This window comes from Hemitrygon akajei, chromosome 12, assembly GCF_048418815.1.
Source record: "Hemitrygon akajei chromosome 12, sHemAka1.3, whole genome shotgun sequence".
NCBI lineage: Eukaryota > Metazoa > Chordata > Chondrichthyes > Myliobatiformes > Dasyatidae > Hemitrygon > Hemitrygon akajei.
In genome coordinates, this window is record NC_133135.1 from 69,396,517 (window position 1) to 69,422,456 (window position 25,940).

The 25,940-nt window shown below is 39.8% G+C and overlaps 1 protein-coding gene across 4 annotated transcripts in view; it reads left to right on the forward strand.

The window, feature by feature from the left end:
* The window catches only part of gpsm2 (G protein signaling modulator 2), a 63,982-nt gene that overhangs the window by 6,309 nt on the left and 31,733 nt on the right, over positions 1–25,940 (forward strand). Inside the window, exons 1-4 of one of the 4 annotated variants that reach the window (XM_073063422.1) lie at positions 2,422–2,747; positions 5,634–5,923; positions 14,601–14,822; positions 24,178–24,313. In XM_073063422.1, the coding sequence (XP_072919523.1) occupies positions 5,865–5,923; positions 14,601–14,822; positions 24,178–24,313 (417 nt within the window). In that variant the 5' untranslated portion in view covers positions 2,422–2,747; positions 5,634–5,864. Of the gene's footprint in view, positions 1–2,421; positions 2,748–5,633; positions 5,924–14,600; positions 14,823–24,177; positions 24,314–25,940 lie in introns of those variants that run through there. The other 3 variants (XM_073063424.1, XM_073063425.1, XM_073063423.1) reach the window with 3 other exon arrangements.

A 25,940-nucleotide genomic window follows, 5' to 3' on the forward strand; every position in this document is an offset into this window, starting at 1 on the left:
AGTGTGGTTTTAGACTGGATTAGCCTGAGGAGGGCTAACGCACCGGTGACCCCTGTTTCTATCCAAGGGGTCAGTGTGGACATGGTGGAGGATTACAAGTACCTGGGGATATGAATTGACAATAAACTGGACTGGTCAAAGAACACTGAGGCTGTCTACAAGAAGGGTCAGAGCCGTCTCTATTTCCTGAGGAGACTGAGGTCCTTTAACATCTGCTGGATGATGCTGAGGATGTTCTACGAGTCTGTGGAGGCCAGTGCTATCATGTTTGCTGTTGTGTGCTGGGGCAGCAGGCTGAGGGTAGCAGACACCAACAGAATCAACAAACTCATTCGTAAGGCCAGTGATGTTGTGGGGGTGGAACTGGACTCTCTGACGGTGGTGTTTGAAAAGAGGATGCTGTCCAAGTTGCATGCCATCTTGGACAATGTCTCTCATCCACTCCATAATGTACTAGTTAGGCACAGGAGTACATTCAGCCAGAGACTCACTGCACTGAGATGTAACACTGAGCGTCATAGGAAGTCATTCCTACCTGTGGCCATCAAACTTTACAACTCCTCCCTTGGAGTGTCAGACACACTGAGCCAATAGGCTGGTCCTGGACTTATTTCCACCTAACATGATTAAATTATTATTATTTAATTATTTATGGTTTTATATTGCTATATTTCTACGCTATTCTTGGTTGGTGTGACTGCAACAAAACCCATTTTCCCTCGGGATCAATAAAGTATGTCTGTCTGTCTGGATCACGTAGCATAAAATCACAACTCATTCTGGACTTCTGTAATGTATTATGTATTAATTAATATTTGCCTGATACAATAATAAGCATGTGCAAAATTTCTAAGCATTTCTCAGTTTCATTAATTAAATTCAAAGTGTGACCTGAATTAAAAAGTTATTGAAGTTCAGCGATTTATTTTTAATTAAATGATGTGGCACTGAATTACTTTACTGCATCTCTTTTAAGAATGTGCAGATCAGTACCTGTTCCAATTAATGAACGATGAGTAACTTGATAAAAGACTCATTTAACCTTTTGTTTTGAATAATCTTCCAGACTGGAGCCCAGAAATATGAACAGAATATTAACAAAATTTACAATATTTGATAGAAAATGAATCCATAAAGTACAGTTGCTTCAGATAGTAGTTATACAGGAATGATTAAATGTAAACAGTAATATATGTATATATTCAGACATAGAGTAACAGAATATTAAATGATTTGTAATACGTATTTTTTAACTTTCTACTTGATGCTTAACACCACAGAGGGAAATATTTCTTTAGCCTAATTTAGCTCTACAAATGATGAGGGTCACATACACAGTAGATAGCCTTTCTCCCTAGCAAAAGTACATAAAATCAGAAGATATGGCTTTAAGGCAGGGGTTCCCAGCATTTTTTATGCCATGTACCCCTACCATTAACCATGAACTGCAGGTTGGGCACCCCTGTTTTGAGGTAAGGTATAGTAGGTTTAGAGAAGATTTGAGAAAGATTACTTTTCCTCTCTCTGTCTGATTATAATCTGCCTAAGAAGTGCCAGAAACTTGCAAATATAAGAACAATCTAGAAGAGCTATTGATTCTATGGTGATTCAGCCCAGAAGGCCACAGGCAAATTGCTGTAAAAATGGATTTGTTTAAATGGTTACATGATAGTCAGCATTGAAATGGCGAGCTGAAGACTTTTTCCTTTGCTGAATGGCTATTGACTCCGGCATCTTGATAGCTAACTAGCCTCTGGCCCCTGCCCTTTGCCTTCCTTTATGAACAAGGGAATCATGCTGACTATTTCCCAGCCTTCTGATTTAGGAAGTTAAAAAATAAATCAACCCAAGTGTTGAATGTCTCTACCACTGCTGTCTTTAAAACCCTTGTATAAGAGATAAAGTAACAGAGAAACTCTCAGGTGTCAGGTCTAAGCGATTTGTCGGTCTTTACCCGTGAGTACCCCTGCTACTTGAAATTGGCCCATCGATTATTTTAGGAATATTTTCAGTGTCTTAAAGTGAAGGGCACCACACGGTAAATATGTACGCTTACAAGGCACCAACCAGTGCCACTGTGTTTCATTTTTAAATACTATAGTACATGTGTTGAAGCTTCTCGGAGGCTGTTACATAGGACTCTCAATGTTTCGTGAAGGCAAGTGTGGTTGAAGTATTTATACAAGCTACAGGTCCCTCGGTACGTACTCCTACTGTCAGGAATATGCTAATTGGCGACATTCTTGAAGGGAAATCTATGTAGATTGACCATTTCACCCCAGATCGGACGCGAATTTAACAGCCAAGTTTTCGCTTCTTTCGTATCCACAATTGTTCCTTCAGCTTTACGCCCTTACATCATCATAACAGATTGGCGGGCCTAAACCCCGCCTTCCCCTCGGGGCTCGATTCAAATTTCAACCGATGGTTCTTCACGCCAACTGCCGTTGACGCGAATTTGGATGAACAGAAAGAGTGTTCTCGGGCACTGAATTGAAGAACTCACCGTGAGTAGTAAACCACGAAGGCAGCGGCGCAAGTGGGAGTTTCTCTTACTGACCGAGTGAAAAAGGTCGTAGTGAAGGCAGACCTGGCGTTGATACTAAACGTGCAACGTCCGGGTAAGCTGGTCGCTTCAAGCTGTTTAAATTACAATGGTTCGTCACAATCTGAGGAATCAAATAGAAGTAATCCCCAACAAAAGTCGAGCAGGATTCTGAAGCTTTCAACTACGGACTGCTATGCTGGTCGGTATCAGATAGAAGTTTGTTCACTAATTTCTGTCCTTTATTCAGCATTGATTGCTTTGTTTTATCAATCCATGGTAAACTCTTGGCTTTCCGACTTTCACCACTGTGGCTATGGCTTTTTTAAAAATCCCACTTTTCATTGTAGGGCAAATTCTTCAATGTCAGTGGTTCGAATTTGTACATTTTTAAAAATTCCTCTATTTGGATCTTCCGTTTTGTTTGTATACAGTGGTGGTTCAGTCTTTACTCTGGGCTCCAGCGGTGCCTCTGTTCTAAGCACCCGTAGACCTAGATGACTGTTGCCGGCCCTTGGAGGAAGTCTTTCTTACAGTTAGTCCCACTCTTGTGTTCACTCAGGCACTGCTGTGTGTACTTTAAAGTAATGAACCAGATTAAAATCTGGGAACAGAACGGGAGCTGGTAGACGGAGTTTGTGTTTTTAATCTGGAACGATCATTTGTATTTGTGTTAAACCCAGGACAGTTTAAGTAATTGATATTACGATTTCACCAGGGAGTTTCTTGGTTCCTTTTGACTCATTTTCACCATGAATGTACAATCCCTCTACAATTCTATACAAAAGGCATTTCACCACTTCTCCGAACAGTAATTCCAGCCAAACTTTGCCTTCCTTTAACAACTTCTTTTAATTCCACTTAATTCATCGAAATTTAAAATGTAACATTTGGAATGTAATGTAATTATTATTTACTCTCATGGCTGCACCATTGTTTATCTTGTGCTGCCAGTCTCTACCCTGCTCTGTTATCCATGATCCATCGATTTGTTTCCCTGATCTTTATCTCCATCTCAGGAGATAGATTAGCAACCAGTACCCATTAGTCCTTCTGACATCTGTTGCTATCTTGATCATACCACTACCTCTTCCACCAGCTTCTTGAATAGAATTCATACTGTTCTGTTTATTTTTAAAGCTCTGTCATATTCGTTCTGTTTATGGCTCCTTCCACCCAATGTGATGTGTTCCATAATTACGGTTCCCACCCCAGGATGTTCATCTCCGTCTAGTCAGTTTCTTGCACTTCTGCTTTCACCTTTGTACTTGCCTCTTCCCTGACCATCATTCAAAATCCAGAAATGTGTAACCAGGAAGAAGCAGGCAATACACTTCCAATTTTGTCCCCTCAACATTGTCTTCCTGCAAAAGACATAACCTACTAACCAGTACATCTTTGGACTGTGGGAGGACATCAGAGCACCCGGAGGAAATCCATGTGGTCACAGAGAGAACTCACAACCTCCTTACAGGCAGCAGAGGGAATTGAACCTGTGTCACTAGTACTGTGAAGCATTGTGCTGACCACTGTGCTCCCCCATTTAGAATATTGAACCAAGACTACTATTATTTGCAGTGCTTCTGTTGAAAGAACTGTTTAGGAAACTTGGTGGGAAAGGAAGAGGTAAAAGAACAGGCGTTGCACCTCCTTTATGGAACAATGAGATGTTTCCATAGGAAAAGTCTCACGCTGGCTTGGTGTCAGCTAAATGGTTGCAAGAATACCTGACGTTTGATGCACTTTGAACTCCTTGCAGACTGATGTACATATTAGTATTTAGATAGTAAACAGCTACAGTGTACAAGACTATTTAGAAATGTTACTTTTCAATTGTTTTTAAAAGACTAACATTAATTTTTGAACAATCTAAAATGCTTAATTTATTTAAATGTCTCTGTTTTACTTTTAGTAATAGAAAAGCAATGAATGTATGTAAGTAAGAACAGGGCTCAACTTTTTTCCTTGAAGTCTGTAATTACTGTTACTAAATCATTAATCAATGATGATGTCTGCTAAAAATTACCATGGCATGCCAGACAATTATTTAGAAAATTATCACCAATTTGGGTACATGCTGTCCAAAAGATTTGCAACTCCTTGACTAGGAAATTAAGAAAGATCTCTGGTGTGCTGGAGGGGGAGGAGGGTGATCTGCAGTAACTCAGTTTTCCACGTTACCCATAGATTTGACTGAACAACCTCCCCTACCCATCTTGATATGATTTCCATTTGAGGGTTTATGTGACAGATTTCTCTATGCAGGATGTCTTTTGAAGCATGACTAAGTCCTGCTGATGTTACAATGAATTTGGGCCTGTTATGTGAATTCCCTGCTTACTTTTATTTGACTTTCATCCCAATTCTTTCCCATCACCATCACCATTTGCCTTTCACTTGAAATTCAAAGCATCCTTTTACATGGATGTTGCCTGGATTGGGGAGCATGCCTTATGAGAATAGGTTGAGTGATCTTGGCCTTCTCATCCTCCGTCGCTCCAAGGAGAAAACTGACCTGATCGAGGTGTATAAGGTGATGAGAGGCATTGATCGTGTGGATAGCCAGAGACTTTTTCCCAGGGCTGAAATGACTAACACGACAAGGCATAATTTCAAAGTGCTTGGAATTAGGTACAACAGAGATGTCAGAGGTAAGTTTTTCACACAGTGGTGGGTGCGTGGAATGCACTGCCAATGAAGGTGGTTGAGGTGGGTTTTTTAAGAGACTCTTAGATAGGTACATGGAGATTAAAAAAATAGAGGGCCATGTGGTAGGGAAATTCTAGTTTCTAGAGTAGGTTACATGGTTGGCACAACATCATGGTCCAAAGGGCCTGTAATGTGCTATGTTTCTATGTATATCTATGACGTGCAAATGAATTTCATTAGGAGATCTGTATTTGAAGAAGAGAATTCGAGAGCTGGAGCATTATTTTTCACTTGAATCTCTATTCTGTGCTATTTGTAATTTTGTATTATGTAAGCACTTCTGTAATTTTTTATTGTATTCACGATTGCCTTTTATCTAGTTGCAGTCATTAATAATGATATTTATTTACAAGACTTTTGGTTTTTGTTCTTTTTGCAGATTCCAGCCAGCTGAAGAATTAAGAGGTCCATTACTACACAAAATTGTGGCACCTTTATGATCCAAATTAATTTTTTGCAGAGAAAACAATGAAGCTGAGCTTTGTAGGTAGTCAACATCCTCATAACCTTCATATGTGTGGAGCCTGTATTTTAATTGCTTGACGAAGTTTTAAGTATTCTGGCTGAGCTTACCGTGGTTATGTGGAGAACCCCTACATTAAACAGCTGAATGGATGCAAGTGATATTTTGGTTAGCCTGCGTGAATATCCCTATCACATCCGTTACAGGTAGTTATAATTTCAGTTTACTCCTTGAATCCTCAGTATTTTAACAAAAGAATATTTTTGTATTAAAGTTGATTTATTACTTTTCAATAACATTTGATTTAGCTGCATTTTTAAAGACGCTTTAAAATGAATCTTTTTCTTGGAATATAAAGTACCAATATAATTGTCTCAGTTAATATACTAAGTCTGTGATTTGACTTTTCCCCTTCCTTGTTCTTGTATTTTGTTTCAATTATGCAGTTTTTACATTTTTATTTCCCTGAGAAGTTAAAGTTCTAAATAGTGGTTTCTTCAGAAGACAAATTTTATTGATTCCAAAGGAAATTAGTGTCACATTAGCATTACAAGTGCAGAGATAGAAATATTAGAAGAGAAGTAGAAAGATTAAAGAATAAGTTACCACAAACAGACTAACAGGAGGGGTCATCATTCCCTGGCTATAGGTTGACTCATTACAGAGCCGGGGGTAAGAATGACCTCATATAGCGCTCTTAGGAGCAGTGCAGTTGTCTTGGTCTATTAAAGTGCTCCTTTGTTCAGCCAACACAGAGGGTGAGAAACATAGTACAGAATTGCGACAAATTTCCGTGGGGTTCTTTGTTCTACCACAGCTTCCAGTGTCTCCTATAATAGAGCCAGCCTTTCTAATCAGTTTATTGAGCCTGTTGGCATCACCCATGTTGATGCTATTGCCTCAGAACACCACCGCATAGAAGATTGTGCTGGCGACAGCAGACTGTTAGAATATGTGAAGCTCAGACCTGCATACTCCAAAAGACCTCAGTCTCCTCAGAAAGTAGAGACGCCTCTGGTCCTCTTTGTACACTGCCTCTGTGTTGGTGTTGCACTTAAATCTGTCATCCAGGTGCACCCCCAGGTATGTGTAGTTCCTCACCACATCCACACCATCGATAGTAACAGGGAGCAATGCAGGTTTAGTCTTTCTAAAGTCTATTACCATCTACTTCATCTTACTACTGTTGAGCTGCAGGTGATTCGGCTCGCAGCATTTGACAAAGTCCTCCACCTGGGCCCTGTATTCATCCTCCTGTCCTCCCTTTATATAATCCAACAGTTGCTGAGTCATCAGAAAATTTCTGCAGATGACATAACATTTCTGCACTGTTGTATCTAAAGTCTGAGGTGTTCAGGTTAAGCAGGAAGGAATGAAGTATTATTCTTTAAATAGATCTTATTAACTTGTACTCTTTTAGAATTATGAAATTTTTGCCTAAATTGTTTTTCAAATGTCAGTTGTAAATTTTGGAGTACGTTTCCCCTTCAACTTCACTGTTTAGTTTCATACTTGCTCTTGCCTTCCATTTTATGGTTTGTCAAATGCATTATATTTATTTTGTGCTATCAAATGTGAATTTTAGCAGCCCGTTTTGCATGTTAAGTTTTTGAAAAGACCTGTTATCGGTCCAAGAAATCAAAAATGTAGCAGATATGTAGCTACAATGCCTATAAAAAGTATTCACAGCCCCTCCAGAAATTTTAATGTATTATTTTACAATATTGAATAATACTGAATTTAATCTAACTTTTTTGATTCTGATCATAAGAAAAATACTCCTTTGTGTCTTTGTGAAAACAGATCTCTACAAATTGAAGTAAGTTAATTACAAATGTAAAACACAAAATAATTGATTGCATAAGTATTCACTCCCTTTAGTATCACACTCCTCATCATCACTGGTACAAGTCACTTTAAGTGACTTTATAAGTCACATAATTAGTTAAATAGAGATCTCCCTGTGTGCAGTCGGGTGTTTCAATTGATTGTAGCAAAAATACGCCATGAGTCAGTATCCTGGCAAAAACTACGCCATGAAGATGAAAGAACGTTCCAAGCAACTCTGAAAAGATTATTGCAAAGCACAGGTTGGGAGATGGATACAAGAAAATTTCTGTGTTACTGAATATTCCTTGGAGTACAGTCAAGTCAATCATCAAGAAATGGAAAGTATATGGCACAGCTGTAAATCTGCCTAGAGCAGGCCATCCTCAAAAACTGAGAGACTGTGCAAGAAGGGAACTAGTGAGGGAGACCACCAAGAGACTTATGATAACTCTGGAGGAGTTCCAAGCTTCAGTGGCTAAGATGGGAGAGACTGCACATACAACAACTGTTACCCGGGTGCTTCACCAGTCACAGCTTATGGGAGAGTGGCAAAGAGAAAGCCACTGTTGGGAAAAAATCTCAGCTGGAATTTGACAGAAGGCACATGGGAGACTTTGAAGTCAGCCGGAAGAAGGTTCTATGGTCTGATGAAACCAAAATTGAGCTTTTTGGCTATCAGACTAAATGCCATGTTGGACGTAAGCCAAACACTGCACATAATCAAAAACACATCATCCCTACCGTGAAGCATGGCGGTGACTGTATCATGCTGTGGAGATGCTTCACTGCAACAGACCCTGGAAGGCTTGTGAAGGCAGAGGGTGTAATGAATACAGCACAATACAGGAAATCCTGATGCAGTCTGCAAGAGAACTGCAACTTGGGAGAAGATTTGTTTTCCAGCAAGACAATGACCCCAAGCATAAAGCCAAAGCTACACAGAAATGGCTTAAAAACAAAGTTAATGTCCTGGAATGGCCAAGTCAGAGTCTAGACCCCAATCCAATTGAGAATTTGTGGCTGGACTTGAAAAGGGCTGTTCATTCACAAACCCCATGCAATCAAACGGAGCTTGAGCAGTTTTGTAAAGAAGAATGGGGGGAAAATTGCAGTGTCCAGATATGCAAAGCTGATAGAGACCTATCCACACAGACTCAAGTCTATATTGCTGCCAAAGGTGCATCTACTAAGTACTGACTTGAAGGGGGTGAATACTTGTGTAATCAATTATTTTGCGTTTAATATTTGTAACTAATTTACAAACCCCATTTTCAGAAAAGTTGGGATATTTTCCAAAATGCAATAAAAACAAAAATCTGTGATATATTAATCCATGTGAACCTTTAGTTAACTGACAAAAGTACAAAGAAAAGATTTTCAATAGTTTTATGGACCAATTTAATTGTATTTTGTAAATATACACAAATTTAGAATTTGATGGCTGCAACACACTCAACAAAAGTTGGGACAGAGGCATGTTTACCATTGTGTTTCATCACCTTTCCTTTTAATAACACTTTTTAATCATTTTGGAACTGAGGATACTAATTGTAGTAGATTTGCAATTGGAAATTTTGTCCATTCTTGCTTGATATAAGACTTCAGCTGCTCAACAGTCCGTGGTCTCTGTTGTCTGATTCTCCTCTTCATGATGCGCCATACATTTTCAATAGAAGATAGATCTGGACTGGCAGCAGGCCAGTCAAGCACACGCACTCTGTGTCTACAAAGCCACGCTGTTGGAGCCCATGCAGAAGGTGGTCTGGCATTGTCCTGCTGAAATAAGCATGGACGTCCCGGGAAGAGACGTTGCCTTGATGGCAACATATGTCTCTCTAAAATCCTAATATACACCTCAGAGTCAATGGTACCTTCACATACGTGCAACTCACCCATGCCGTGGGCACTGATGCACCCCCATACCATCACAGATGCTGGCTTTTGCATCTTTCGCTGATAACAATCAGGATGGTCGTTTTCATCTTTGGCACGGAGAACTCGACGCCCGTTTTTTCCGAAAACTAGCTGAAATGTGGACTCATCTGACCACAGCATACGGTTTCACAGTCTTTCGGTCCATCTGAGATGAGCTTGGGCCCAGAGAACTCACCAGCGTTTCTGCATTGAGTTGATGTATGGCTTCCTCCTTGCGTAATAGTTTCAAGTTGCATTTCTGGATGCAGCGATGGACTGTGTTAAGTGACAATGGTTTTCCGAAGTACTCCCGAGCCCAGGTGGCTATAATTGTCACAGTAGCATGACGGTTTCTTAGGCAGTGCCGCCTGAGGGCTCGAAGATCACGCACATTCAACAGTGGTTTCCGACCTTGCCCTTTATGCACTGAGATGTCTCTGAATTCTCTGAATCTTTTCACAATATTATGTACTGTAGATGTTGAAAGACCTAAATTCTCAGCAGTCTTGTGTTGGGAAATGTTCCTTTTGAACTGACTAACAATTCTCTCACGAATTTTGGCACAAAGGGGTGAGCCACGACCCATCCTTGCTTGCAAAGACTGAACCTTGATGGACGTACTTTTATGCCCAGTCATGATACCTCACCTGCTACCAATTAGCCTGCTTAATGTGGAGTTTTCCAAACTAGTGTTACTTGAATATTCTGTGCACTTTTCAATCTTATTTTAACTCTGTCCCAACTTTTGTTGAGTGTGTTGCAGCCATCAAATTCTAAATTTGTGTTTACAAAATACAATTAAGTTGGTCCGTAAAACTATTGAAAATCTTTTCTTTGTACTTTTGTCAGTTAAATAAAGGTTCACGTGAATTAACATATCACAGATTTTTGTTTTTTTGCATTTTGGAAAATATCCCAACTTTTCTGGAAATGGGGTTTGTAGATCATTTTGTAGAGGTCTGTTTTCATTTCAATATGGAAGTCTTTTTCTGTTGATCTGTTTACTGTTGTCAAAAAAGCCTAATTAAATCCACTGTGATTCAATGTTATAAAACAATAAAACATTAAAACTTCTGGGGGGGGGGGGGGGGGAATGAATACTTTTTTATAGGCATTGTATCTCTTTTGGATTTCAGACAAGCTGATCTGCCAGAGTTACCAATGCAATGATTAGCTGGAAATGGTGTTTTTTTTTAAAAGAAGTGGCCATTAGTGATCAAGAGCCAAGGTTAAAACCTCATTTTAAAGTAAAGTACATGAAGTCATTTACATTTGATTTATCTGTGCAATACTAAAATCTATTACAAAATTATAGCAAATATAAAGCTGGAAAAACAATCCATGAAAATCTTGCTTTAGGTACAATTGAGATCAAAACATATGCAGGAATACCCTTGAAACTGGTGACTTCGGGGAAATTTCATTTGTTGTAGTCCAGGAGCCATTTATTTCTTGTGCTAATAAGAAACCAAAGAATCTCACTGATTTGGCAAGACTGTTTTCCTTTGTGGCCCTGGGCAAACAAGTGCACTTGGCCAATTTTTCACTTCCAAGGGCTTTCTGAAAGATCCAAAATAACCCTGGAGTCTCTCAGGCACATTGACCATTGCAGGAACTTGTTTAAAAACAGCATTGGGATCACATTATCCAGCTTGGCTGGCTTTTATGTAATAAAATCTCCTTAATCCTGGTGATTTTGTTAACACTAAGGCAGCATCAGAAACCTGTTCTGAGGTTGAAAGAAACGTGAGTGAAGCAACATATGTGGAGGCAAAGGACTCTGAGCGTCCACTTGCTGCTTGACCTCATGAGTTCATCGAGCAGTATTATCTCTTGCTTATTGCTCCAAAGTTTCAAGGATGGACTGGTATCTTCTGCAAATCTTGCTTGTTGTTTTGATTGGAGAGATCTTAAAAGGAACAAATACTTTGATATGACTTCTGGAAGATTAGTAGTTTAAATACAGCTAATGTATTTGATGGGGCAACTGTGCTTGGGTATAGAGTTTCACCAGTTGATGATCATACTGTATATGGCCTTTCCCTGCTGGAACAACTATTGGATCAACATCATTTACTGATGCATAATCATTAACAGTGCTGGCTCTTGGATAGTTAATTCTTTGACAGTGGATTCCTTTAAACTGAAAACTGCAAACTTGAAAGATGAACCCATTGTTAACCTTTGTTTCAAAGGAAACATCAATTTCTTAATAAAGTAATCTTGACTTCCAAATTTGGATGGCCAAGACCACTGTCTTTAACACTAGAATATAAAGCTGACCGTAATGCAAGGAGGAAGATATAAAATATCTTTTAACATAATTTCTAATAATTATTTTGTATACTTAATTATTCCAAAATATTTTAATGAAGAATTGAGGACTAACATGTTCTACAAATCATGAAAAAAAATTAAAGAACACCAATTTAGAAAATTTTATTTAGTTATTTTAAAAAACTGTATGACAAACATTCTAATTTCCTAGCCATGGTTGATGCAGGCAGCTAAATTCCCTAAAGATTACTGCTCAATAAATTCTAAATTGCTAATTTTTATAGATCATTTAATGTGATTAATATTAAAGTAAGTGTGTCCTGAGCCTTATAGGCTTATCAGGCCAGTGCTTATGCCAGTTTCTGTGGCATGAAGTGACTCGGTAGATTCCAGTTAATGGGGGCAGCTGCTTATTTGGGACACTCTGCTGCTAAATTGGGGCAGGAGACTGTTGCCGAATGAGTTTCTAACTAGCATCAGTCACATGCACTGGTGGGCTGTTAAACAGTACACTGTGCTTGTTTGAAAGTTAATTTTTTTAGTAAAATACATTTTACAAACCTGAGATTCATTATCTTGTGGACATTCATAGGAAATACAAGAAACACGATAGAATCAATGAAAGACCACACCCATGGGAGTTATCTAAGAGGGCAATACTCCTTTTAGGCTGTACTTTATGGTCAGTTTCTTTAGGAAGCCTTCTAGCCCCTTTCTCATCTGAACTTGTGTGTAGATTGTTTCTTCTGATATGACCCCTGACACAATCAACTATTTAAAACAAAGTCATGGATACAACTCATACCCAAAGTCAGCCAATCACAATCAGAGTAGGTAATTACCAAGCCATGAGCAGTACTACCAGTGGCATTGGCCACTGAACTCAGGGTAAGCCTGAAGTTTTTACTTTCTTGCTTGTTAACCCAAAACTAGTTGGTCAATTACTGGAAATTTGATAACTAACCCTATAGTATTTTGATCGCCTTGGTTTTTGTCTTGAACTGATTATAAATGGTGTTTTTAACTGTTAATGTTCTTTCAGTACAAAGGGTTAAACCTCCAGTAGTTGAAATAGATCTGAATTAAATGCAGTGCTATTGAATGACTGGCTTAAAAATTAATGATGTAATAAAATATGGATGGATATTGAGAAACTTGAAATCTGAGTCGGCTGAGACTTGTGGTTTAGTTGTTGCTGTTTTCTATGTGCAACTGCTAATTTAGGTAAACGTGTGATACCTTAAATCCAGCCCAATCTATTTGAGAGAAAGATGCTGCTTTTTAAGAATGCTCAACTAACAGGACGTTGAAAAGGGTAGATGAACAACAGCACAAATTTGTCAGACCTTCTCTTTGAAATGCTTTTGGTATTTTAGTACTTTAGCATTTCTTAAACCAAAAGGAAATGAAACCTGAAAATATTTGTATCCATTTTCTTTTCTCCCCGTTTAAATCAGTTAGAAATGTGTGTAAATGTATTTCATGAGATTGTCCTTTTCCCACACCATATCCTTTCATGCCTATATTCCATTGAACAGTAGGGATGACAGAAAGTGAATGGGAGGGGTTTTTGAGCCCTAGTATTAAGTAGTATACTGCACCCAGTTTCCCTTTCATGAAGCCGTGCTGACTTGCTTTGATACATTGATTCCTTCCAAATAAACTATTACTACTTTCTAAATGATTTGAATAATTTTTTGGCTAATTTTGTTCTTGGCCCTCTCTCACTGCTTTGAACAGTGGTGTCACTTTGCCAGTTTTTTAATGCATTGATAATTCTTTAGAGTTTTTGCAAAATTATAACTACTGCAAAAGAGCAAACACAAAATGTTGGAGGAAATCAGCATGTCAGGCAGCATCTGTGGTAAAGAATAAACAGTTAACGTTTTGGGTCGAGACCTTTCTTCAGAACTGAAGGAAAGGAGGAAGCTGCCAGAATAAAAAAGATGGGGAAAGGGGAAAGAGGCTAGCTGGAAGGTGATAGGTGAAGCTAGGTGGGTGGGAAAGGTCAAGGGTTGGAGAAAGAATCTAATGGGGGGGGGGGGTGGATCACAATAGAAAGGGAAGGAGGAAGGGACCCAGGGAGAAGTAATAGGCAGGTGAAAAGAAGTAAAAGGTCTTAGTGGGGAATAGAGGAGTTTTTTGGGGGGAGGGGGTGGGATTTCTTTACCAGAAGGAGAAATTAATACTCATGCCATTAGTTTGGAGGATACACAGACAGAATATAAGGTGTTGCTCCTCCACCCTGAGGGTGGCCTCATCTTGGCACGAGAAGTCAGTGATCCAACTTTTTTCCCTCTCCTCCATCCCTGACTTCCTCTGTTAATCACTCTGAACTTCTACTTCATCTCACCTGCCTGTTACTTCCCTCTGGGTCCCTTCTCTTTCTTTTTCTCCCATTATCCACTCTCCCCTCCTATCTGATTCTTTCTTCTCCAGCCTTTGATCTTTCCCACCCATCTGGCTTCACCCAGCCCCTTCCAGCAAACCTCTTTCCCTCTCCGCCCCCGGCCTTTTTATCCTGGCATCTTTCCCCTTCTTAGTCTTGAAGAGCGGTCTTGGCCTGAAACATGGATTTTTATTCTTTATTCTTTTCCATAGATGCAGCCCGATGCTCCCCCAGCATTTGTGTGCGTGTTGCTTTGGATTTCAGCATTTGCAGACTTCATATTTGTGCTGCAACTACTGCATTTGCTATTTTAGTACTTGCTTCTTTTAGGATTATTGGGTACACGTATCAGTTTAACTCTTCTGCATTTTCCCCACCTTGAATTCTTGGGGCCTTTGTTCATTTGAATCTCTTTTTTTAAATTTACTTAAGAACAGATAACAAGAATTCCTTAATGCTGCTTTTTTTTTCAGAATGGAGGCTTCCTGTTTGGAGCTAGCTTTAGAAGGTGAACGACTCTGTAAAGCAGGAGACTGTCGAGCTGGGGTATCATTTTTTGAAGCAGCAGTTCAGGTTGGAACAGAGGATCTGAAAACCCTCAGTGCTATCTACAGTCAGCTTGGAAATGCTTATTTTTATTTGCATGATTATTCTAAAGCTCTGGAGTACCACCATCATGACCTGACACTCGCAAGGTAAGCAAGCACTCTGCCTGTAAATATTTACCTGTATACAAAGCTCACTGGATTTAATTCTGGTTACCAACTTGGTTCGAAAACTGATTCATTTGGCTTGAAGTTCATCGCTTTATGTCTATTTTAATATCAATGTATACAAAGTTCCTAGAGGTAGATAGAATATCTACTGATTTACTTTATAAAATCCACTCTCTCCCACAGCTATCTTGACTAGACCTCTTCCCACTTTCTTCATTTGTTTCTTTAGTTCCACGATCTCTGCTGTATCTGTTCTCGGGATGAAGCTTTCCATTCCAGAACATGTTAGATATCTTTCTTCTTCAAAGAACAGGGTTCCCTTTCTACTACCAATTTTCCTTCCACTTTTTAATTTTCCTTTCACTTTTCAATTTTCCTTTCCTTCAAGGTGGTGCCAATAAGTGGTGACTCAGCATGCACCTCCGATGGGAATCAGCAAATATTTCTGTTTAGGACTAGTACAGCTGAAGTTCCAGTCACAACCTTGGGTACTTCGGAAGTAACATCTTTTTAAGACATATTTTAAAAATCTATCGATCCTCAAAAGCGACAGACCCTGGATGGCAGACTCTGGTCACGAGTGCAGTTCATGTTTAAGAAAATGGAAGTTGGGAACGTGCGCTGGGCTAAAAGTATTATTGAAACGTAGAGGCCTTAGACCTTCCCCACTACTATCCTGTTGGTGAATATACAGTCTCTGGAAAATAAAACTGTAAGACCTCAGAGCAAGATTGCGGTACCAAGGGACATCAGGGACTACTGAGTACTTTGCCTCACAGAAACATGGCTGAACCTCATCATTTTGGATGAGGTGCTGCAAATCAATGGCTTCACCATTCACTGTAAAGACGGGTCAATTCAGTCTTTTAAGGGTAGAGGAGGGGTGTATGCTTCATAATTAACTCATCGTGGTGCAAAGACTTGATGGTTCTGTTCCAGTCCTGTTGCCCTGACCTGGAACACCTCACAGTCATGTATGGTCCATTTTATCTGCCAACCGAATTTTCTGCTGTCATACTGGCGGCGGTGTACATTCCATTCTTTGTCAACATCAGGCAGACACTGGAGGAGCTGAGCACCATGACCAGCAGCCACAAAACAGCACATCCTGATGCCTTCCCTAACATCGCAGGGGATTTTGACCAGGCCAACTTGAAGATGACCCTGAACAACTACCACTGATATATCACCGGTAGAACCAAAGGAGCCAACACACTTGACCACTGTTATACCACCATCAAGAATACTTACCGTTCCATCCCAAGACGCACTTTGGAAAGTCCAATCACCTGGCTATAATTCTACTCTAGCGCATAGACAGAGTCTAAAGACCGCAGCACCAGCGGAGAGGACCAAGCAGGTGTGGTCAAGGGAGGCAGGAGAGCGCTTACAGGAGTGCTTTGAGTCATTGGACTGGAGAATATTCAGGGGTTCATCTTTAAGTCTGAATAAATATGCCACAGTTGTCACTGACTTCTTCAAGACCTGTGTGGGTGAGTGTTTGCCTACGAGGATATGCCCAAACCATTCACGACTGATGATCCAGAACTGTACAAGAAGTTCAGGTACAACCTATGGAAAGCTATTTTAAGAGCGAGAAAAATTCCGATTGAGGTTAGAGACTGAATCAGGTAGATGCTTGTCAGCTCTGTCAGTGTTTTGAGGCCATTACAGGTGGCCCCCGCTTTTCGAACGTTCACTTTACGACAACTCGCTGTTACAAAAGACCTACATTAGTACCTGTTTTCACTAACCAAAGAGGATTTTCGCTTTTACAAAAAAAAGATGCTTGCTTTATACGTGTGTTTACCCCGAGAAAGACTACAATGACCATGAAGCCTTGTGCGGGCAGTTGTTTGCACATGCGTATACGTACGTATGCGTGTACGTGCCGATCTTTTTTCGCCAAATCGATTTTGTCTCATTGTCTTCCAGAGTTTGATAGTGAAATTACACCATACCTACAATATTTCTACTTTATATAGGGTGTATATTTATCATATCATTCCTGCTTTTACTATATGTTAGTGTCATTTTAGGTTTTATGTGTTATTTGGTGTGATTTGGTAGGTTATCTTTTGGGTCTGGGAACGCTCAAATTTTTCCCATATAAATTAATGGTAATTGCTTCTTCGATTTATGGGATTTCGGATTACAAATGGTTTCATAGGAACGCTCTACCTTCAGATTGCGGGGGAAACCTGTACTTCCTACGAGGCAAAACCTAACATGAATGACAGGTGCTTCACACGCAGATGAGCTAAATGCCTTTTGTGCACACTTTAAAAGGGAGAATAAAGCTACACTGTGGAAATCCCCGCAGCATCTGTGACCCTGTAATCTGTGTCTCTAAGGCTGATGTCAGAGCATCTTTCATAAGGATGAACCCTTGCAAGGCATCAGATCTGATGGTGTACCTAGTAGGGCACTGAAAATCTGTCAACCAACTGACAGGAATGTTCAACGACATCTTCAATCCCTCACTGCTGCAGTCGGAGGTTCCCACCTGCTTCAAAAGGGTGACAATGCCCAAGAAGAGTAGGGTGAGCCTTAATGACTATTGCCCAGTTTCACTCACATCTACTGTGATGAAAGCAGAATTTCCCAGGGGCGAACCATTTTAATTCTTATTCCCATTCTCATTTGATACGTCAGTCCATGGCTTTCTTTTCTGCCACAATGAGGACACTGTCAAGATGGAGGAGCAACACCACATATTCTGTCTTGGTAGCTTCCAACCTGATGGTATGAACATCAATGTCTCCTTCTAGTAATTTCTTTCTCTACCCCTTCTATTCTCCACTCTGACCTTTTAATGTCTCTCCTCAACTGCCTTTGTCGTGGTTTCTTGAAATAACCAGGAGACGCAGAAGATTCTTCGAGAAGTTTAAGCCTTTATTTGCAAACAAAAGCTGAGACAATTAATGAATGTGTCACTAATTGGCCACTGAGCCTAATGCACAGTATTCTTTATAGTAATTTCTTATCTCAGTTACATTAGCATGCCCTATCCGCTTGCAACGCTTATCACCAGCACATTAGCTTCTCGATTCGCCACCAATATTTCTGCTCAGTAGCCCATACTTGCTCTAGTCTACTCCCTGGAACACGTGTCCCCCTTCCCGGCTTTGACTGGTCCCCATACCATCACACCACTCCACGATCCCGTCTACCACCGTTATCTCTTCATGCTTACTTTCACTGTTAGCTACATTCTCAAGGCACTGATACGTTCAATAGTACAGAGACAATACAGAAATTACATTCTGGCTAATAAGTTGGATACATAGTAAATATAAGGCTGGTTTTTCACTGTTAGCCACATTCTTAAGGCACTGATGCGTTCAATAGTACAGAGGCAATACAGAGATTACATTCTGGCCAATAAATTGGATACATAGCAAATAGCAAACACAAAGCTGGCCACATAGTTCTGGCCACACAGCAAACGTTGCAACTTTATTCTCCAATACCTATCAGTCCTTTCTCCCATGGTCCACTTGTTTCCTTTCTGATTCCTTCTCCAGCCTTTTGCCTTTTCCACCTATCACCTCCCAGTTTCTTACTTCATCCCCTCTCCTCCTCTTTTATTATTCTGGCATCTTCCCCTTTCCTTTCCAGTCCTGTTGAATGGTCTTGGCCTGGAGTGTCAACTGTTGATTAATTTCTATAGATGGTGGCTAACTTGCTAAGTTCCTCCAACATTGTGTGTGTTACCGTGATGAACTGCTTTGAGATGTTGGTCATGGCTAGAATCAACTCCTGCCTAAGCAAGGAACTGGACCTGGTGCAATTTGCCTATCGCCACAATAAGTCTACAGCACATGCAAACTCACTGGCTCTTCACTCAGCCTTGGATCACCTGGACAACAGCAATACCTACGTCGGTCAGCTGTTTATTGATTAGAGCTCAGCATTCAATGCCATCATACTCTCAGTACTAATGAACAAGCTCAGAAGGTGGCGTTAAGATGGCGCCAAATGGCTGCCTCTTCAACTTCTTCTGTGGAAACAACTTAAGTTCCTCTCTTTAGTGTCTCCTTTTTTTCCTTTTCAAGATGGCTGGGGTTCTATCAAGGTCCCTGATCTGTAAAGGAATTCAAAATTGTGGTGTTTTACAGCAGATGAGTTCCTGCTCTTAGAGCTCACCAACCAAGTTGGAGAATCTTGGAATAAAAAGTGATGCGGCAGACTATAACATCATAACAGTAACTGTTAGTCTTCCCTTACCCATTTCACAGGGGAAGGGAAGACTATCTCTCTGTCCCATTTGAGTGCGAGAGAAACACTGACAGTTTTTGCTGAAATGGATGGGGTGGGGGGAGGTTGATGCATCATTGCTGCTTGTGCGGGGGAGTGGGGGCTCTGGGGTTCTAACGTTTTTTTTTTCTGTTGTTCATTCTTTTGGGGTTCTGTTTCCCATGGATGTCTGCGAAGACTAAGCATTTCAGGTTATATACTGTATACATTCTCTGATAAATAAACAGAACCATTTAAACTTGGGCCTCTGTACCTCCATCTGCAACTGGATCCTTGGCATGAATAACATCATTTCCTTGCTGCCAATCGACACTGGCATACCTCAAGGATGTGTGCTTTTGCCGACTGCTCTATTCTCTACATCCACGACTGTGTGGCTAGGTACAGCTCAAACGTCATCGATAAATTTGCTCTCTCCTCATTGTTACCATCAAGGAGGAAGTACAGGAGCCTGAAGAGACACTCAATGTTTTTGAAACAGCTTCTTCCCCACTGCCATCATATTTCTTAATGGGCAATGAATCCATGTACGCTACTCACTATGTTTTTCTTTTTTTCTCTCTTTTTGCAGTACTTATTTAATTTTTAGGTGATATACGAGGGGTGATTGATAAGTTCGTGGCCTAAGATAGAAGGAGTCAATTTTAGAAAACCTAGCACATTTATTTTTAAACATAGTCCCCTCCTACATTTATGCACTTAGTCCAGCAGTCATGGAGCATACAGATCCTTTCTTTGTAGAAGCGGTCTACAGCGGGGTGATTAATAAATTCGAGGCTTAAGGTAGGAGATGAGTTATTAACTTCAAACTTTCTGCTTTATCACTCAGAGTTGAACTGCACGTGCATGTAATAAGAGAGTCTTGTACCTCCAGGTGGTCCACAGCAGGGGTAGAAGGAGATGAGTTATACAGCTCTCTTTACATGCACGTGCAGTTCAACTCTGAGTGAAAATGCAGAAAGTCTGAAGTTAATAACATCTCCTTCTACCTTAGGCCACGAACTTATCAATCACCCCATGCTGTGGACCGCTTCTGGAGGTCCAAGAGGCCGACTTCTACAAAGAAGGGATCTGTATGCTCCATGACTGCTGGACTAAGTGTGTAAATGTAGGAAAAATAAATGTGCTAGGTTTTCTAAAATTGACTCCTCCTACCTTAGGCCATGAACATACCAATCACTGTATAGTACTTTTGCTCTATCCTACTCAGAAGACATAGGATTTCCTGATAGCCAACCATTTCAATTTGTCTTCCCATTCCCATTCAGACTTGTTGGTCAATGGCCTCCTCTACTGCCAAGATGAAACTACTCTGAGGTTGGAGGAACAACACCTCATATTGTGCCTCAGTAGCCTCCAAACTGACAGCATGATCATTGATCTTTTATCCCACTCTCTCCGTAGATGTTTTCTGACCTGCTGTGTTCAAGCATCTGCGGAATCCTCATGTTTATGACTTCCCATAGTACATTCTTTCCCCCACCTCTTTCAATCTCTTCACTTAAATAAAAGATCAACATTAGCTGAGCATTATTTAGCTTCCATTGCTGACTGCCTTGTAAGAACTTAGTGTTTATGCATGATTACATTATATGCTTACCTAAGTGCAATATTTAGAAGTTCTTGACAGTGTTTCCCAGTAGTTTTCCATAATATTATCTGATTTGACAGTACCTTTAGAGTTTTAAATAAGACCATTTTGCAATTTGCTTAATTGTTATTCAGTTTGATTAAATATTGTGGTTAGAGCTTTAAGCTATCTCCTTAAGGATATTAAGGATTCCTAAACACCTTAAGGGGAGGTTATCAACCTTTACTCGAGCTGATTGCAAATTTTGGAAAGGGGAAAGATAGTGAACATTGCCAGTGTACATTGGGGGCATCAACAGTGTAAAGTCCGCAACTTGAAATTCTTGGATGACCTATCCTGGGCTGTGCATATAGATGCAATCACAAGGAAACTCTGGCAACAGTTTTACTTTTTCTAGAAGATTAAGGAGGTTCCAGAACAACCTAACAAACTTTACAGATGTTCTATTGAAAGTGTCCTGACTGATTGCATGATGATCTGGTGCAGCAGTTAAAATGTACAGGAATGTTAGAAGCTGCGGTGTAGTGGACTCTGCACAATACATCATGAGCATATCTCTCTTCAGTATCGGTTGTTACTACAGAAGATGCTGACTCAAGAAGGCAACATCCATCATCAAAGGTCCCCACCATCTGGACCATGTCATCTTCTTATAGCTATCATTGGGCAGAAGGTACAGACGTCTGAAGTCCTAAGCCACTAGGTTCGAGAGCAACTGCTTCTCTTCGACCATTTGGTTCTGGAATCAACTGACACAATCACTTTGACCACTGTTATCAGTTTTCACTAAAGTGGATTTTTTTTCGAATTGTGTTATTTCTTGTAAAAGTTGTGTATAATTTGTTGTGTATGTACACTGCTTATCTGATGTTATGTGTTTGTGATCCTGGTACTAGTATGTTTTTCCATTGCACCTGTGCATTGTGCATATGACAATAAACATAGCTTTGAATTTCTTACATTTCTTCAAAAGCTTAATGTAGCTAGGTTGGACCAAATGTCTTCTAATTAAATGACAGAAGCATAATGCAAAGTTGTACAAAAAGCAAAGAATCCCTGCAACTGAAGACTCAAGTTTTAATATATGGTGGATAATTATACCTTTTTTTAAAAGCAGCTGGAGGTTCCATGATCATCTTGAGCTTTAATTCGAGAGTTCAGCCTGAGATGGAAGCCTGTACAACCTTCTGGCTGAGGTGCCATGTTGCTGCTTCCTTTAAGCTGCTTTCTGAGGCCCACACTTGTAATCTCATTAAATTAAATGAGCTCTATTTTTCTGACCAATGTGGAGAGGGGATATATTCATAAGTTGCTGTAACTATAGCCTAACTTTTCTAGTATAGTTAAGAGCATTTACCTTTCAAAGTAAAACTGTGTGATTTGTTTCCTGACAGCAAGACAGAAAACAATATTACATGAGCTATTGTTGATTTTTCACAAAATAACAATGAGACATCATTGATTGTGTAATTTTGGAATACTTAACCTAATTATTAAGGAGCAGGTTTATTTTTTCTAATCAATGTCCATTACTACCTGAATCCAATTATAAACAAGAGTCAAATTCCAGCCCAGAGCTGAGAGTGACTGACCACCCTTGCTTTCATGTAGCATTTGGCTGAGTATAGTACTAAGAAACTCTGAAATTGATGACAATTGCTTTAGAAAACACATCACTGTGCTCTAAGTCCCTAAAACTGAAAAAGGAGTTATTGGAATTCAGTCTGCATAGAACCTGTTTTGTTGCTGGGGTTCCTGGTATTCTATTTCTTTGTTATGGAGGGAAGATTATTAAAACTACCAGAGTTAGGAATGGTCTCTTATTGCAAGATTATTAGCTCTAATAATGATTTCTTTTGTGAGGAGGTAGGGATGATAAATGGGGAGGGGGGGATATATCAACTACACAAAGAGGTGGGAAGTCTTCCCTTTGACATTCCATGCATTTCTTGTGTCAGTCAACACAGACTTAGGAAAAAAATATGTTAATATTGTTGGTATGGTAATGGAATGGAAAGTGAGTTTCAACCTCTTCTTAACATGACAAAAAAACTTCCTCTCAAAAACTCATTACCTCTACTGCCTATAAGCACAAGGTCAGCTATCACATTGAAATATTACCACCTCCTACTTCCGAGTCACACCATTGATCTTGGTGTATGAGGCTGTTATGGTTTGGTTAAAACATTTTATTCAGCAATACAGAGTGGACTAGGCCCTTCTGCCCTAACAGCCCCAATTAACCCTAACCTAATTATAGGACAATTTACCATGACCAATTAACCTACCTGGTACGTCTTTGCACAGTGGGAGAAAACCACTGGAAACCACCCAGTGAAAACATGGGGAGAGTGTACAGAGACTCCTTACAGAATGGTGCTGGAATTGATCTCCAAACTCCAGAATGTCCCGAGCTGTAATACATCTCACTAACCACTATGCTACATCTTGGAATTTTTTGGAACTTTAAAATCTTGAATTTTGATAAAATCTTGGAACTTCTCCCACAATATTAATTTTAAGTTGTATCCTCACCATGTGGAGGTGGGGAATTGTAATGACTAATAAATATCAAACTTGCCTGCATCCCAAGAATGAATAAATATATTAAAATTATATATTCTGTCAGTTGTAACAGCATGTGTGGCATTTAAAACCCTGCTGTACATTTCCCAATTCAGCAAGTCCTGTTTGCCCACCCCTCCCCATGGTGGTTCACCTGGAAACTTCCATTTTAAAATTCTTGTTCTGATATTGAAATCCCTCCAATATTTCAACTTGTCCTTTTTGAAAACAAACATGACGAAGTCTAGAAGTGCTGGAAATCCAAAGCAACTACTCTCTCTCACACTCTCAGCTGGAGGAACTCAGCAGGTCAGAAAGCATCAATGGAAAAGAGTGAACAGTCAGTGTTTTCGGCAGAGATCCTCCTTCAGGACCGGGAAGAAGCCAGGATAAAAAGGTGGCAGGAGGGGAAAGACACCAGCTAGAAGGTGATAATGTGAGGCCAGGTGGGTGGGAAAGGTCAAGGGCTGGAGAAAAAAGAATCTGATACGAGAGGAGAGTAGACAAGAGGTAAAAAGGAAGGAGGTGGGGAATTAATAGGCAGGTGAGAAGAAGTGAAAGGTCAGAGTGGAAAATGGAGCTGGGATGGGGGGAGAAGAGAAGGTCAACATTTGATTTGCAGCTTGCCTGACAATGTTCCACAGAGTTATGGCAATAAAATAAGCAAGTCCTGATGTTGTAATGATGAAATAAACAGAGTGCACAAGTTAATATTTGCATTCCAGGCAAATTTTTAGTTATCAAATAGGTTATCAAAAGCTTCTTGGGAATAAATATAGCTAATTTGTTTTAGTCAGAGTAAATTCTTTCAATAAGATCACAGTTTAAGTGGCTTAAAAGGTGAGATGAACATTAAGAATGAGTGCCATGTAGAAACATTGCCAGTTGCATGTTTTAATTTATTTGCTTAATTTTCAGAACAATTGGCGATCGACTAGGAGAAGCTAAGGCTAGTGGCAACCTTGGCAATACTTTTAAGGTTTTGAGGCGGTTTGATGAAGCTATAGTTTGCTGCCAAAGACATTTGGATATTTCAAGAGAACTTCGTGATAAGGTAATGATCATTATAAAAACTTCAATGTGCCTCACCATCTATGCAGGGTTATGTAATGATATTAACATTTCCATATATTTGCCATTCAGGTGTTAGGATGTGACTTTTTATGGTGATATTAGAAACTGAAAGGAAATGGTAGAGATCAAGTAATTATTTATCACCATAATATTCAGTGGAAGGTTGGTCAGGTTAAATAATTGCTTATTGTCGTTACTTTGAATTAACAATAAACTGAAGAAAGTTAAACAGGGTACAGGGTACAGGTGAGGCTGCACCTGGAGTACTGCGTGCAGTTCTGGTCTCCTTACTTGAGGAAGGATGTACTGGCTTTGGAGACAGTGCAGAAGAGGTTCACCAGGTTGATTCCAGAGATGAGTGGGTTAGTCTGTGAGGAGAGATTGAGTCACCTGGGACTGTACTTGCTGGAATTCAGAAGAATGAGAGGAGATATTATAAAAGCATATAAAATTATGAAAAGGATAGATAAGATAGAGGCAGCAAAGTTGTTTCCACTGGGAGGTGAGACTAGAACTAGGGGACATAGCCTCAAGATTCGGGGGAGTAAATTTAGATCTGAGGTGAGGAAGAACTGCTTTTCCCAAAGAGTGGTGAATCTGTGGAATTCTCTGTCCAGTGAAGCAGTGGAGGCTACCTCAATAAATTTGTTTAAGATAAGTTTGGATAGATTTTTGCCTAGTAGGGGAATTGAGGGTTATGGGGAAAAGGCAGGTAGGTGGAGATAAGTTCATGGCCAGATCAGCCATGATCTTATTGAATGGTGGAGCAGGCTCAATGGGCCAGATGGACTACTCCTGCTCTGATTTCTTATGTTCTGTAGTGAAACTAAATTACTGTGGAGTAGATAAAATTATCTTGCACATCCTGGACAAACTATAGTAAAGTTCTGTTATATTCGATATGCGCAGAACTTTGGGTGATGTTGGATGAGCACATTTTCCAGATGTTTGGAGGTTATTTTATGTTAATACTCCAGCAAACTTCCAGTGAACTATTATTAGATGTTACACTGTAGAATAATTCTTTGGTGAACCAGCTGAGTTTCAAGGGAGTGCAGGAAACATGACCCTGGTGAGTGCAAGGGAGAACTTTTACACTTCTGATCCTTTGATTTTATTTTCTCAGTTAATTACATAAGCTTTTATGTTTAAGAGACGATGAGCCAATCCTTAGCTGTATTTTTTGGTGAACTAGCATTGCAGCATTTAGTTTACTGAAGATCTTGAAATGTAAAAGCGAATTTTCCTTTTTAAGAATAGAAAATGAATAGCTGGAAAATTAATCGTAAATTCACCAAAATTTTCTAGTTAACTATTAAGAACTTCACATTATTCTGTGCCAATAAAGGAAAAGCATGAGTGTTTGCAGAAATCCTGAGCTGGTCCCGTTTGTGGCATATATAATGCTTATTTTGCATTTGAAATGGATCTGGTTACTGCTGTCATTAACTGAACAGTGTATGACATGTATTTCTTCTGCCTTGAGACTTGTTTGAACAATTGATAATTTATAGTGTCACTTAAATTGGCTAACCAACAGAATGTATTATAAAAGTAACCTGCAGTTTCATTAGGCTTTCATCATAAGGCATAGGAGCAGAATTAGG